This window comes from Oryctolagus cuniculus, chromosome 13 (assembly GCF_964237555.1).
Source record: "Oryctolagus cuniculus chromosome 13, mOryCun1.1, whole genome shotgun sequence".
Taxonomy (NCBI): Eukaryota; Metazoa; Chordata; class Mammalia; order Lagomorpha; family Leporidae; genus Oryctolagus; species Oryctolagus cuniculus.
This window is the reverse complement of record NC_091444.1, coordinates 44,989,970-45,006,104: the sequence shown is the minus strand read 5'-3', so window position 1 is coordinate 45,006,104 and position 16,135 is coordinate 44,989,970. Positions and strand designations below refer to the sequence as shown.

At 38.9% G+C, this 16,135-nt stretch overlaps 1 protein-coding gene across 1 annotated transcript in view; it reads right to left on the bottom strand.

Moving 5' to 3' along the window:
* Positions 1-16,135, bottom strand: part of MALRD1 (MAM and LDL receptor class A domain containing 1) — a 397,632-nt gene that overhangs the window by 352,578 nt on the left and 28,919 nt on the right. The window contains exons 3-4 of the mRNA XM_008268638.4: positions 7,189-7,283; positions 6,943-7,104 (exon numbers count right to left, since the gene is read on the bottom strand). Of these exons, the coding sequence (XP_008266860.3) occupies positions 6,943-7,104; positions 7,189-7,283 (257 nt within the window). The remainder of the gene's footprint in view (positions 1-6,942; positions 7,105-7,188; positions 7,284-16,135) is intronic.

Below are 16,135 nucleotides of genomic sequence, written 5' to 3'. Positions count from 1 at the left end.
TCTTGCTACAACTCTGACTTTCTTTTTTTGTTTGTTTTTTTGTTTTGTTTTGTTTTGACAGGCAGAGTGGACAGTGTGAGAGAGAGAGAGACAGAGAGAAAGGTCTTCCTTTTTGCTGTTGGTTCACCCTCCAATGGTCTCCGTGGCCGGAGCGCTGCGGCCAGCGCACCGCGCTGATCCGATGGCAGGAGCCAGGTATTATCCTGGTCTCCCATGGGGTGCAGGGCCCAAGGACTTGGGCCATCCTCCACTGTACTCCCAGGCCACAGCAGAGAGCTGGCCTGGATGAGGGGCAACCGGGACAGAATCCGGTGCCCTGACCGGGACTAGAACCCGGTGTGCCAGCGCCGCAAGGTGGAGGATTAGCCTAGTGAGCCGCGGCGCTGGCAACTCTGACTTTCAAATAAAGTAATTTTTAAAAAGAATTTGCAATAGATATAGGTTTACTTGATTGGGTTATCTTACATATTACCTTGGCAAGGAAAAATACTGTGAAAATTAGCTACTATGTGAGTTCACTGGCTCAGCAAGAGGAAATCTTTTAAATATTTATTTATTTATTTTAAAGGCAGCAAGAGAGAAAGAGAGAGAGAGAGAAGAGGTGAGACGAGGCGAAGAGAGGAGAGGAGAGGAGAAGAGAGGAGAGGAGAGGAGAGGAGAGGAGAGGAGAGGAGAGGAGAGGAGAGGAGAGGAGAGGAGAGGAGAGGAGAGGAGAGGAGAGGAGAGGAGAGGAGAGATCTTCCATCCACTCGTTCACTCCCCAAAATGGCTGCAGTGGCTAAGGCTGGGCCAGGTCAAAGCCAGGAGTCGAGAACTGCATCTGGTTCTCCCAAGTAGGTGGCAGGAGCATAAGCACTTGGGCCATCTTCTTCTGCTTTCCTAGGCACATTAGCAGAGCACTGGACTGGAAGTAGAACTTAGCACTCAAATGGGATGTTGCTGTCACAGGGAGTGGATTAACATGGTGCACAACACTGTCCTAAAGAGGAAATGTTTATCTTAGGGAAAGAACTATGTCTCTATGAATAGTGAAATTGACTAATGGGTCTGGTATAACGGCAAAACTCAAAACCGACCAAGTGGCTGGTGCCATGGCGCACTAAGTTAATCCTCTGCCTGCGATGCCGGCATCCCAGATGGGTACCAGGTTCTAGTCCTGGTTGCTCCTCTTCCAGTCCAGCTCTCTGTTGTGACCTGGGATAGCAGTGGAGGATGGCCCAAGTGCTTGGGCCCCTGCACCCACATGGGAGACCAGGAAGAAATTCCTGGCTCCTGGCTTTGGATTGGCGTAGCTCCAGCCATTGGGGCCATTTGGAGAGTGAACCAATGGAAGGAAGACCTTTCTCTCTATCTCTCTTTCTCTCACTGTCTGTAAACTCTACCTGTGAAATAAAAAAAATAAAAAACAGGCATAACTAAATAGTGTAGCTAAATAGATTAAATCAAAATATTTCCCAGGAATTTTGGTTAGGTTATGGGCAATTTGCTAAAGAACCTGACTTAGCATCAGGTTCCATGAAGAGCCATGGTCAGAGGCTGTGTTGGGTATGTGCTGGTAGGATTTCTAAGAAAAGTGATATTTAACATTCCTGGTTTTCAGCAAAACCTTGGCAAAGATAGCTTCCAAACACCTACTTTGTTTTGATTGTATTGGAGAAAAGAACAAAAGAGGAACAAAACAGAATCAACATCTGAGCTCCTTTCAATAGCAAAACAAGAGGTAAATATTTAACACCCTGCTTGGGATGCCTGCATGCCATATTGAAGTGCCTGGGCTCAAGACCCAGCTCTGCTCTTGATTCCAGCTTCCTGTTGATGTGCACCTAGGGTGGCCATCATATGGCAGACTCACATCGAGTTCCATCTCCCAATTTCAGGCTGGCCCAACCTCAATTATTGTGGGCATTTGGGGAGTGACCCAGCAGATAGGAATCTCCTTCTGTCTCTTGAATAAATAAATAAGCAAACAAATAAATAAATATCCAAAAGAAAGGAACCAAAAATGGTGTGGCAGAAGGTTTCACTTCAATTTGGGAACTAAATTTCTACTGTATATTTAGCTTATTTTATCCTTTGCTTCCTTCAACAATTTATAACAGTAGTAAGCATTTATGTTTATAATTTCAAAAATGTAATTATAGTTCATCAGTACCATGCAGTGCCTAGCACTATTGTTTCATTCAACAGAGAAGAAAAAAGGACATTTAATGAGTCACATGCAATAGATGTGACCAAATCCAGTGGAGGTTAGATTTTTTTCTCCTATACCATCTAAACCTCTATATACTATACTACAATTAAAAATTATTATGGCTCAGTGATTAAGCAGTTGAGATCTGAAATCAGATTATCCCAGCCATGGTATGGGATTTAGTAGGTTACTCAACTTTGCAAAGCTCATAATCCTCAGGTAGACAAATGTACACAATAATTCTTCCTCAAAGGATTATTATCTAGAGTCAATTAGATTTTATACCTTTTTGTAGTCTGAATATACTCTGGCCCTTGAATTCATGCAGGAATTTAACCCCAAAGTCGTAAATTAATGGTACTAAGAGGGTAGAAACTTAATCCAATTAAAGGCTTAACATGAGGCCTTTGAAAGTGATTGGATTAGGACATTAGGGGGAGGTCCTATGATTGAATCCTGGTAGCTTTATAATAGTCCACATAAACATAGAACAAGTACACTCTCTGTCCCTTGCCATGTGTGGTTCTGCACTATCTCAGATCTCTGCCAGCAAGAACACCACCACCAGGGCCAGTGTTCTGTCATAGCAGGTAAAAATACTGCCTGTGATGCCAGCATCTCATAAAGGCATCCATTTAGTCCTGGCTGCTCTACTCCAGTCCAGCTCCTTAATAATGGCCTGGGAAAAGCACAGGAACATGGCTCAAATGTTTGGACCCCTGCCACCCTTGTGGGTGACCTGGAAGAAGCTCCTGACTCATCCCTAGATCATGCAGCCATCTGGGGAGTGAACCAGTAGATGAAAGATCCCTTTCTCTCTGTCCATATATCTCTGTAACTCTGACTTTCAAATAAATAAATAAATATTTTTAAAAGGTATTCTATCACCAGAGACCAAACCAATAATGCCTACCTGATCTTGGACAGTGAACTTCCAGAATCATAAGCCAAATTAACCTCTTTCCTTGGTAAAGTGAGCTCACTCAGGTATTTTGGTTTAATAATGACAAGCTGGCTAATATATCCACAAAGCATTAAACAGTGCTGTACACATAGTAAGTGTCATTTGTTCTTATTCCTTAAATGTCTTCGGAGAGGCCAGCATTATGGTATAGCAGGTAAAACCCCTGCTTGCAGTGCAAGCATCCCACATAGGCACTGGTTCAAGTCCCGGCTGTTCCACTTCTGATCCAGCTCCCTGCTAATGTGCCTGAGAAAGCAATGGAGGACAGACTCTGCACCCAAAGGAAGACCTGGAAGAAGCTCCTGGCTCCTGGCTTCAGCCTGGCCCAGCACTGGCTACTGTGGCCACTTGAGGAGAGAATCAGCAGATGAAGATTTCTTTTCTTTTTTTTTTTTTTTTTGCCAGGCAGAGTTAGACAGTGAGAGAGAGAGAGACAAAGAGTTATAGACAGTGAGAGAGAGACAGAAAGAAAGGTCTTCCTTCCATTGGTTCACCCCCCAAATGGCCGCTACGGTTGGCGCACTGCGCCAATCCGAAGCCAGGAGCCAGGCGCTTCCTCCTGGTCTCCCATGCGGGTGCAAGGCCCAAGCACTTGGGCCATTCTCCACTGCCTTTCCGAGCCACAGCAGAGAAGTGAAGATTTGTCTATCTGTCCCTCCTTCTTTCTCTCTGGAACTCTGTCTTTCAAATAAATAAAATTAATCTTTGAAACCAAAGGTCTTCAGAAATGTTTTGAAATACTGCCATCTTTACTAGAAACACTATTCCGTCCTTATATGGTAATACTTCCTCAGAAATTAACATATTTCAGTTTTGTGAAGGGATGGACCTAGTATTTTACAGTTGAAAAGTGAGAAAGTCCACAGGGAAGAACCTGCTGCACAGGCTTTCTCAAAGGCCTATGCCAAGCTAGGATTGAGCTGGGACTAAAATACTTGTTTTGACATTTTTAAATGAAGTATGCAAGGCTTTTAACTATCAGAAGTCAGCAAGAAGGGGAAATTGCATGAAAGTCTCAGACACCAGCAAGTGCTGAGACAGCAGATATTGTACAGTGACACAGATTAAAAAACTCCCACAAGCCTCTCACCAAAGCTTTTCAGGAACAAGACACAAGATGGTGGCAGCCATTTTACAGATATAGCACATCTCTGTGGCCCACCAAACAAGAGCAAATGAAAATCTGTTCACTTATTGATGTGACAGAACTAAAACATACCTGCAATCAGATTGATAGAGCTGAAGGACCCCAAAAGAATCATACGGTCTCCTCATTCTTACAAAGCCTTTACGGTACAAGCATCATTTTCATAGCAACAATAAAGTAATTTAGGAAACAAATTAATATCATGCACATGTATCTGCATTAGTTGCATCCACTGCTGCATTTACAGTGCTCAAGTGAATAACCTTGCTGTCTCAGCCACAGCTGAATTACCCTGCAAATGATGTATCCTGGAATTTAAGTTTTATATTAATCTACTGAATGTATTTAATCACCAAATCCCACAATGTGCCATTTGAGAATGAGCAGCTAAGGAAAATAAGAAAATTATTTTGAGAGTTTAACCTAAAAATATCCAGTAAGTTCCAATTCTGTCCAACATCCAAACCTCTATTAATTTGGATAGTCAGATAAAAAAAGGCACAAAGCCTGACAAAGATAGCTTAAGACTCTCACTACTGTCTCCATCTCAGAGTTGAAAAATATGTGTAAACAATGACAAAACACGTGCCTAGACAATATTCCCATCTCAGTTACTAAAATGTATATAAGCAGGAGAAAGAAGGAATTTCCACAAAATTATCCTTCAGTTTCTAATCAATTTGACTCAATTTTTACAAAATAATATTGGTTCCATTTTCTTGCTATTGTTCTTTAAAACGACAGACAGAAACAAGATCAAAGAGAGAAGTTTAGGAAATAAGCCAAAAATTTTTCTAGCAAATAAGAACACCTGAACATAAACAGAGAATCAGACTGATGCTCAGGGAAATTCATTCTGCACAACGCTCCTCACCAAAGCCACAGGTTTCTTTAGGGCCCGGGAACACATACTGTATTCTCCCACACTTGTCAAAAATCTAACCCTTAAAGTCGTGCTGCAATCGCTTCTCGGCCTTTTGACTAAGATCAAGTGTAAAGTGGTACTGGGTGCGGGCCAGTGTTGCAGTGCAGCAGTTTAATCTTAAACTTGCAATGCCAGCATCTCATATCAGAGCATAGATTTATCTCAGCTTCTCTGCTTCTGATCCAGCTTCTTGGTAATGTGCCTAGGAAAGCAGCAGAGGATGCCCCAAGTACTTGGGGCACTGCCACCAATGTGGGAAACCCAAATGGAGTTCCCAGACTGCTGGCTTCAGCTTGGTCCAGCCCTGTCCACTGTGACCATTTGGGGAGTAGTAGAGGAAAAATCTCTGTCTCTCCCTCTCTCTGTACTCTTCCTTTCAAATAAATTAATAATGTTTTAAAATGTGGTATTGGGAAGCATCCTTGTATCATTCCTACCATATCCCAAGTTTTAATACAAGTCTTCATTAAGTAAATAGATCAGTCACTCATAGAAATGATGCCTTTCCTCTCCAAACACACACATACACACACACACACACACATCACAATGCACACTCCTTCAGGAGAGCTCAGAGTCTCAAACTACAGCCATGCATTTCCAATAACACAGATCTTGTTAAGTTTAGGAATCACATAGTCATCTGCTATGTGATTTTTTTTAAACCTTCTTTGGATTCTCATTTAGTGTAACAACATCTGAAGTTTCCAAATTATAGTGATTTTATGAAAGATCAGCTAATAAGATGTGCCATTCTTTTATCACATAATTCAACCTTTATAATAGAGACCCTGTTCATTTTTCTATCCTTTTCCTCTTAGCCACTCAAAATAATTTAAAGTAAAATTCAATCCAATTTCATCCCTATATTTGCACAAGTGTTAAATTCATTATATATCAGATGATTAGCCACTGCACATCAAATTTATAAAATTGAAAATAAATTAAAAAGGAAATCTCTAAACTGGTCCACAAGCCAAGTTTAGAAAGTAAATTTATTAGGAATAACATGCTTTAAGATCTCATTTGTAACTAGAAAATTTTGTTTGACTGTCTCAAATGTTAACAAGCAATACTTTCCCAAGACCTCGTATAATAATCATTAGATTACAATTTCCATCAACCATAAGTTTTATTAAGCTGCATAAATAAATTTGCCTTTTATAGGTTTGCTTTGGCTTAAAATCTCAAAATTATTTTGGAAAAAAATAAGGTTGTGTTGAAATGAGCTTAACCATGAAATGAATGTAACAATTGAACATAATAATTTTTCTACTTGAACAGCATTTTGGAATTGGTATTTAAATCAAACAGTCTCTTACTTAAATTGCTGAACATGATCTAGGTTGGAAGAAAAATTATTCTTGGGAAGAAAAAATGAAAAGTAAAAGGAAGTTAGAGAGGAAAACAGAAGAGTTCAAGAAATTAAGGAAAGAATAAAAGGTCATGGTTTACTAATGTATCAATATCTTTAAATATATCAACTTTAGTTTCGGTATATCAACTCAAAACACTGTTATAGAGGTAACTTCTATGGTAATAGACCATCCCAGTTTTCCTAGGACTGTCCATTTCCAATGCTCAAAAGTCCTGAGATGTTCCTCAGGCCCCAGCAAACTGGGATTGTTAATTTACTTTTAAGTCATTTGGTGTTAAAGATGCATATGTTATCATTTTTGCTTCATATATGTAGTTGGAGAATAAAACACACAAACCTGAAATCTCTGTGAGCTCTGGATTTTGACAACATTTCTCTCCCACTGATTTTGGAGCCCAGCTGGATTTTGCCATAAATGCTGAACAGCACCACTGCATGCATTTTGGAGTCCTACCATTAATTTACAACTCACATGACTGATGAAGTAATAAAATGTAATCTGCAAAAAGAAATTGATGTCCAATTACAATAAAGAAGGTACTCAACATGACTAATATTTAAAATGCTTTGTGCCTTCAAATACCTGGCAAGCACGTTGGTTATCGGTTGAAAGGAAAACTCTGCTTCTTAAGTATGAGGAAGTAGAATCCACTTTGGAGACCAGTGAGAGGAAGTGGGCTATAAAAAAAGAGAGTCAATGCACTCGATTCTGAATCAGACACTAGTGATTAACTCAAGCCTACACCCATGTTAGGTCAATATAATTTTTTTAAGAAAGATACATCTAACCACATTATTTCTTTTTCTAAGTGTTATCATATTTTTTGCTTCTTTATATTACTCTGTAAAATAACTAATTGTGATTATACTTCCTATACCATTATAATGGTGTATAATCACAATCCAATGTATCACATCGACCATAGAAAGCTAAGACTCTGCCAAGATGGTATCAGGGAAAATATTTTAGTGGGACTGCCCTAAAAAATATGTAATTCAATCAAGAATTCAAAAGAGACCATCATTCTTTGTGCTTTGGTTCAGAAATAGTTGAATCAAATAGCCCCAGTTTCACCCAGTATCATGGAAATGAACATTGAGTCTTAATGCTCTCCTATTTGCAGCAGTACCTACCCTGTCAGGGAATCCGCCACTATTTAGAAAACTATAAAAATATGTAGAGCATTCCCTAGGCCTTCATAGATTTCTTTTAGTGCTTTAAAGGGGTTATACTTATAATCTGAGAACCATTGTTTTCTGCTTCTCTATTTGCTACTTGTGAAAAGGAATAATAAAGATGATTGATAATGATTGTGATGACATTTCTACCCAAGTTACTTAGTGGTTTTTTAAAGTTGAACTGTCAATAAAATCTAGTTTTCTATCATGGAGAGAATCTATAACAAAATTGCAACACCTAATAAAGTTCCTCTCTACTTCATTTCCAAAACTGTACCCTAATTATGAAGAAAGATGTAAAATTAATAATTGTTTATAAATATAGAGGCACAACTGAAATTACTGCAATAACAGAAAACTATTCTAAAAATATATTCCCTAGAATTATTATATAAACTTAATTTAGATGAAGAGTTGTGTATCATGGAGGTACAAGTCGACTATTATTACTTTGCTTTTGTATCAGGTAAACAAATGTTGTATGAGTGAACAATCAAATACATATTAAGAGCCATATGAATATGTTATTTTAGGTTTAAACATTATTATGAATACAAATGATAATAGCATTCAACATGCTCTAAATTATAATTTATAAATATTCCACTACTGGGGCCAGCATTGTGGCATAATGGATTAAGCCACCGACTGCAATGCCAGCATCGCATATGATGCTGGTTCAATTCCCGGCTGCTCTGCTTCCAATACAGCTCCCTGTTAATGAGTCTGGGAAAGCAGTGGAAGATGGCCCAAATCCTTGGGCCTTTCCGCCCACATGGCAGATCCAGATGAAGCTCCTGGATCCTGGCTTCAGCCATTTTGGGGTTGAAACAGCAGATGGAAGATCTCTCTCTCTTTCTCTTTTTCTGTAATTCTGCCTTTCAAATAAACAAAATAAATCTTTTTTAAAAAAATAAATATCCCACTACTAAAATGAATCATAAGAAACTCAGGAAAATATTTTCATTCATCAATGTAATTATTTAAATTAGTCATTAATTTTTTAAAAGCTTGGTTTTAAAAATCATACTTGACTTAATATACTAAGCCACTGGACAATAAAGTAACATTTTACAATAATATTTTTCAAATCTCAAATAAGTATTGAAGTGTTTAAACACTATGTTCTATAAATAGAAATCATGTTACTTGGTGCATGTTATGACAATAAATTATCCTGTGTTTTGTCAAATATTAAATAAAGTTAAATCTTTAGATTATAGTCATCTATAAAGTTTTACATTCAAGAATAAGTTGAGATCCTTTGACTTGGGTTGTAGTAACAAACAACTTTCTTTTTGAGAACAGAAATAAAAGTGTTCAAAATGCATCCAATAGCAGTATCTGTTTTCTACCTTTAATTCCAACTTAGTGACAATACCAAGGATTTTTTAAGTGTACATTCCATATTACTTTGCTCCTTACTATATGAATATACAATTTCTTTAATTCACATATGGAAATGTTCTTTAGAGAACACTATAAGTAAATTGTTTTGACTTTCAGAAAACATTAGTCATCAAGTCAACTTCTAAGCAAAAGTTTGGCAGTCTAACTTTTCCCATATCCTTATCACCTCATCTAACACTGCCACCTTCTGGTTCTAACCATTGAAAGGAGACTATGATAATAAAAAATGGTATCCAACATTCTGTAAAACTATTCCTCTCACTGAATATTATAATTCACATATGACACACACACACGCATTATCCACGTCATGTCTTGTGAATCCATATTCATTTCAGTTTATTTATGATTCACAAATTCCCATTTTTGCCTGCATATATAAAAGCAAATGCTTAACTTTAACACATATATAAAACAATCTTGAGATAAAGTATTAATTAATTATTAAACTGACAAAACAGAATAAAAAGTCATGATTTCAGGTATCATCTTAATATTTTTTGTCAAAAGACCTTTAAAAAAATATTTTTTCCTCAGTAGCTGCATAAATGTTGGAGTAAATCCCAACATGAACCAAATTTAATACCTAAAAAATGAGTATATAAAATATGAAAGCAAGAAAATCAGAGCTAAATCTAGTAAAGTGGGTAATGAATTCCACCAGCGTTGAGCTTCTGTAAAAGGTAAGGTAGAATTTTCAGTCTCATATTCAACTAGTGATAGGCAGCTTTGTAGTCTTCCACTTCCCAAATTTTGGGTAGCTATTGAGATTAAATGTGAGCAGGACAAACAAATCCTATTGCATGTTACAGACTAACCAATTGGCAAAGAGAATCTAAAAAAAAAAAAAGAAAGAAAAAGGAAGCATTTTAACGGAGAGATAATACCAGTTCTCAAGCTCATCCCCCAAATATCAAACAGCGAGGATGGGTTATCAAAACAAGTTCCAGGGACCCATGTTGTGGAACAGCAGGTGAAGCCACCCCTCTGAGACACAGGCACCCTACATGAGAATGCCAGTTTGAGTCCCAGCTCAAAACAAGGTCCAAGGACTAAAGCCTAGGTTAAACTGTCAAAATATATAGAAAAAGGAATGTGTTCATCCCTGACGGATATAGGTCATTACAGCTAATACGAAGGAAATTACCATCCACAAACACCTTCAAGTTTGTTATATATATAATTTATTGAATTCTGTGTCCATTGAAATACAAATTTTGTCTCATACCCATTCTTAAACTCAATACAACCAGATAATATCTGCTTAAACTATACTTTATGTCTCAAAGGATACCCTCAGATAGTAATTGTTTATGGATTGTTAGCAACTTTTATAGGCATGCTGCCATAAAAACTTGTCTGGCTACTGTGACAAAAGACTAAGTGAATCAATTTAGATGACCATAAAATATACAATAAAACAAAGGGTATGTTAATAAAAATGCTATATTAAAGACCTCTGAAACTTTTCTCCTCTATAAAGTAATTTATAAACTGGCATAATATTTTCAAACTATGCAATTGATAAAGGGTTAATATCCAGAAACTATAAAGAGCCCAAGAAATTAAGCAACAACAAAACAGAGTCTAGTTAAGAAATGGGCAAAGGACTTGAACAAGCATTTTTCAAGAGGGGCAATTCAAATAGCCAACAGACACTTGAGAAAATGCTCAGGATCACTAGCTATCAGAGAAATGCAAATCAAAACTATAACAAGGTTTCACCTCACCCCACTTACAATAGCTTTTATACAGAAATCAACAAACAAATGCTGGCGAAGATATGGAGAAAAAGGTATCCTAGCCCACCGTTGGTTGGAATGTAAACTGTTACAGCCACTGTTTCTCATAGTGTCAGTTTCACTTCTACAGATTTCCTTTTTGGTGCACAGTTAGTGTCACCGATCAGGGAGAACATATGATATTTGTCCCTTTGTGACTTATTTCACTCAGTATGATGTTTTCCAGATTCCTCTATTTTGTTGCAAGTGACCATATTTCATTTTTTACTGCTGTATAGTATTCTATATAGTAGATATCCCATAATTTCTTTATCCAGTCTTCCATTGTTGGGCATTTAGGTTGATTCCATGTCTTAGCTATTTTGAATTGAGCTGCAATAAACATTGAGGTGCAGATAGCTCTTTTATTTGCCAATTTAATTTCCCTTGGGTAAATTCTGAGGAGTGGGATGGCTGGGTCATATGGTAGGTGTATATTCAGACTTCTGGGGTATTTCCATACTGTCTTACACCATGGCTGCACCAGTTTACAGTCTCACCAAAAGTGGATTAGAGTACCTTTTTCCACACATCCTCACCAGCATTTGTTGTTCGTTGATTTCTGTATGAAAGCTATTCTAACTGGGGTGAGGTGAAACCTCATTGTGGTTTTTATTTGCATTTCCATGATGGCTAGTGATCCTGAACATTTTTTCATGTGTCTGATGGCCATTTGGATATCCTCTTTTGAAAAATGTCTGTTTAAGTCCTTGGAATATCTCTTAAGTTGGTTGGTTGTTTTGTTGCTGTAGATTCTGGTTATTAATCCTTTATCAGTTACACAGTTTGCAAATAATTTCTGCCATTCTGTTATTTGTCTCTTCACTTTCCTGACTGTCTCTTTTGCAGTACAGAAACTTCTCAATTTGATGTAATCCCAGTTGTTAATTTTGGCTTTGGCTGCCTGTGCCTCTTGGGTCTTTTCCAAGAAATCTTTCCCTGTACCAATGTCTTGCAGGGTTTCTCCGATATTCCCTAATAATTTGATGGTGTCAGGTCACAGATTTAGATCTTTAATCCATTTTGAGTGGATTTTTGTATAAGGTATAAGGTAGGGGGCTTGTTTCATACTTCTGAATGTGGAAATCCAGTTTTCCCAGCACCATTTGTTGAATACACTTTCCTTGCTCCAGGAATTGGTTTTAAGCTCCTTGATCAAATATAAGTTGGCTGTAGATTGATTTCTGGTGTTTCTATTCTGTTCCATTGGTCTATCCATCTGTTTCTGTACCAGTACCAGGCTGTTTTGATTAAAACTGCCCTGCAGTATGGAAGACTTACTACTCGTTAACACAGCAATAATCATTACAGAGTCACTTCAATTCTTTTCAAAATGTCAATAACAATTTTAGAGAATGTACAAGTTGATCCTAAACTTCATATGGAAATGGAAGAAACACAGGGTAACACAAAAATATCTTGAAAAACAAGGACAAAAAATTTTCTTAGTTCCTGTTAAAGCTTACTACAAAGCTGCAGTAACCAAGACTGTGGTATTGCCAAAAGCATAGGAACAAAAATCAATGCAGTAGAATTAAGAAACAAACTGATATATCTATAGTCAATTGTATCTATTTATTTTAAAGGCAGAGTTACAGAGATAGGAGAGAGAGAGAGAGAGAGAGAATCTTCCATTTGCGGGTTCACTCCCACATGGCAGTAACAGCCAGGGTTGGGCCAGGCCAAAGGCAGGAGTCAGGAGCTTCATTCAGGTCTTTCACAGGGTGCAGGGGCCCAAGTATTTGGGTCATCTTCCACTGCTTTCTCAGGTGCAATAGCAGGGAGCTGGATTCCACATCTGTGTGGAATAGCTGGGACTCAAACCAACGCCCTTATGGAATGTCAGCATCACAGGCAGCAAGTTAACCTGCTACACCACAATGCCAGGCTCTCAATTTTATTTTTGACCAGGTGCTAAAAAAATTGAATGTGGCAAGAAGTCTTTGCAATACACAGTGCTGGGAAAACCAGATAACTGCATGCAAAAATAAGTGAAAACTTCAAATGATATCCAAAAATTAATTAAACCTGAATTAAAGGTTTAAATATAAGAGGTAAACTTGTAGAAGAAATCTTAAGTGGAAGTATACGATCTTTGCTTATGCAATGGTTTCTTCGCCACGACACCTAAAGCAAAAGCAATAAAATAAATAAAGAGCAAGCAGGTAGGTAGATGGATGGATGGATGGATGGACAGATATAATAATAAGTTTGGCTTCAAAATTATATAGGCTAACACAGGAGGACCAAAAATGGCAGTGACAGAAGATAAATCCTTTTTTTTTTTTTTTTTTTTTGACAGGCAGAGTGGACAGTGAGAGAGAGAGACAGAGAGAAAGGTCTTCCTTTGCCATTGGTTCACCCTCCAATGGCCGCCGCGGCCGGCGCGCTGCGGCCGGCGCACCGCGCTGATCCGATGGCAGGAGCCAGGAGCCAGGTGCTTTTCCTGGTCTCCCATGGGGTGCAGGGCCCAAGCACCTGGGCCATCCTCCACTGCACTCCCTGGCCACAGCAGAGAGCTGGCCTGGAAGAGGGGCAACAGGATAGAATCCGGTGCCCCAACCGGGACTAGAACCCGGTGTGCCGGCGCCGCTAGGCGGAGGATTAGCCTAGTGAGCCGCGGCACTGGCCAAGATAAATCCTTAATTTTGGACATGCCCAAAAACAAGGGTGGGAACGTTTTTTTCTGCCAAGGGCCATTCGGATATTTCAAACGTCCTTCAGAGACCATACAAAATTATTAACTTAAAAATTAGCCTGCTATAGATTTACTGAATTTTGGGCATCTCCTTGAGTTTCCTTGGCAGGGCCAGACCAAATGATTTTGTGGACCTTCTATAGCCCACAGGTCAGATGTTCCCCACCCTTGCTCTAAAGGAACAAAGCAAGCCAGAGATTTGCGACCAAATCATGTTGCTAATTAGTCTCCAAGTACAAACATTCAGATCTCCAAACTCTACATTTAGAACTTTTTTCTACTTTAACAAGTAAATGGGCTTCTTTTTCATTACAAAAGGCTATTATAAGTACAAATGGACAATCCAGTAATAATAAAATTTTCTTTCCTGAAAAGCTTCAAAGTTAGTGTATCTATTGATGCCATAACAAATTATCACATACTGAGCAACTTAAAAAATACAAATTCATTATCTCACAGTTTCTACAGATCAAAAGCCTAAACAAGTGTGGTTTAGATGGTTTTTGGCTTCGATGTTCAAAAAGTGGAAATGAAATTGTTGGCTAGCTCTATCTGCTCCTTTCTGATGCTTCTCAGATGAATTTGCTTGGAGTTCTTTCAGGGTGTTTGTTGGAAGATTTGAAGTCCATGCAGCCCTAAGACTGAGATCCCTGCTTCTTTGTTTGCTGGTAAGCAGTGATTGTTCTCTACTTCCAGAGGTTCCATCATTCCTTGTTTTGTGGTGCTCCTTCTCCATTTTTTTTTTTTTTTGACAGGCAGAGTGGACAGTGAGAGAGAGAGACAGAGAGAAAGGTCTTCCTTTGCCGTTGGTTCACCCTCCAATGGCCGCCGCGGCCGGCGCACCACGCTGATCCGAAGGCAGGAGCCAGGTGCTTCTCCTGGTCTCCCATGGGGTGCAGGGCCCAAGCACCTGGGCCATCCTCCACTGCACTCCCTGGCCACAGCAGAGAGCTGGCCTGGAAGAGGGGCAACCGGGACAGAATCTGGCGCCCCGACCGGGACTAGAACCCGGTGTGCCGGCGCCGCAAGGCGGAGGATTAGCCTAGTGAGCCGCGGCGCCAGCTCCTTCTCCATTTTGAAAGCCAGCAATGAAAGTCAAGTACTCCCATTTTATTTATTTTTTTAAGTACTCACATTTTAAATGTCTCTTATCTTCTCTTCTGCTTCATCTCTCCTGCCTTCCTTTTATAGGGGCCATGTGATTAGATTGGGCCCACTTGAAAAGTCTAAGGTAATACTCCAATTTTAAGGTCCACTGATCAGTAACCCTGGTTACATTTATAAAGTCTCTTCACAGCAGTACCTAGATTGGTGTTTGATTGTATAACAAGGGAATGAGCATCTTCAGTTGGATGTCTTGAGAATTCTGCCTACCACAATAATGTGGACACCAATTTGGTTCTCTTGTTCCATTTGCTATATTTCAAGGTGATGACAAAATAAATAAATACAGTAGTTTGTTTTTTTAACTTTTATTTAGCAAATATAGATTTCCAAAGTACAGTTTATAGATTACAATGGCTGTTCCCACTCATAACTTCCCTCCCACCCACAACCCTCCCTTCTCCCACTCCCTCTCCCATTCCATTCGCATCAGGATTCATTTTCAATTATCTTTATATACAGAAGACCAATTTAGTATAAATTAAGTAAAGATTTCAACAGTTTGCACCCACACTGAAACACAAAGTGTAAAGTACTGTTTGAGTACTAGTTATAGCATTAATTCACATTGTACATCACATTAAGGACAGAGATCCTACATGAGGAGTAAGTGCACAGTGACTCCTGTTGTTGATTAACAATTTGACACTCTTGTTTATGGCATCAGTAGTCACACTAGGCTCTTGTCATGAGTTGCCCAGGCTTTGGAAGCATTTTGAGTTTGCCGACTCCGACCTTATTTAAACGAGGTCATAGTCAAAGTGGAAGTTCTCTTCTCCCTTCAGAGAAAGGTACCTCGTTCTTTGATGGCCCATTCTTTCCACTGGGATCTCACTCACAGAGATATTTCATTTAGGTTGTTTTTTTTTTGTTTGTTTGTTTGTTTTTTTTTTGCCAGAGTGTCTTGGCTTTCCATGCCTAAAATACTCTCACGGGCTCTTCAACCAGATCCAAATGCCTTAAGGGCTGATTCTGAGGCCAGAGTGCTGTTTAGGGCATCTGCCATTCTATGAGTCTGCTGTGTATCTCATTTCCCATGTTGGATCTTTCTCTCCTTCTTAATTCTATCAGATAGTATTAGCAGACACTAGACTTGTTTATCTGATCCCTTTGACTCTTAGACCTATCAGTGTGATCAATTGTGAACTGAAATTGATGACTTGGACAAGTGAAATGGCAATGGTACATGCCACCTTGATGGGATTGAATTGGAATCCCCTGGCGCGTTTCTAACTCGACCGTTTGGGGCAAATCAGATTGAGCATGTCCCAAATTGTACATTTCCTCCCTCTCTTATT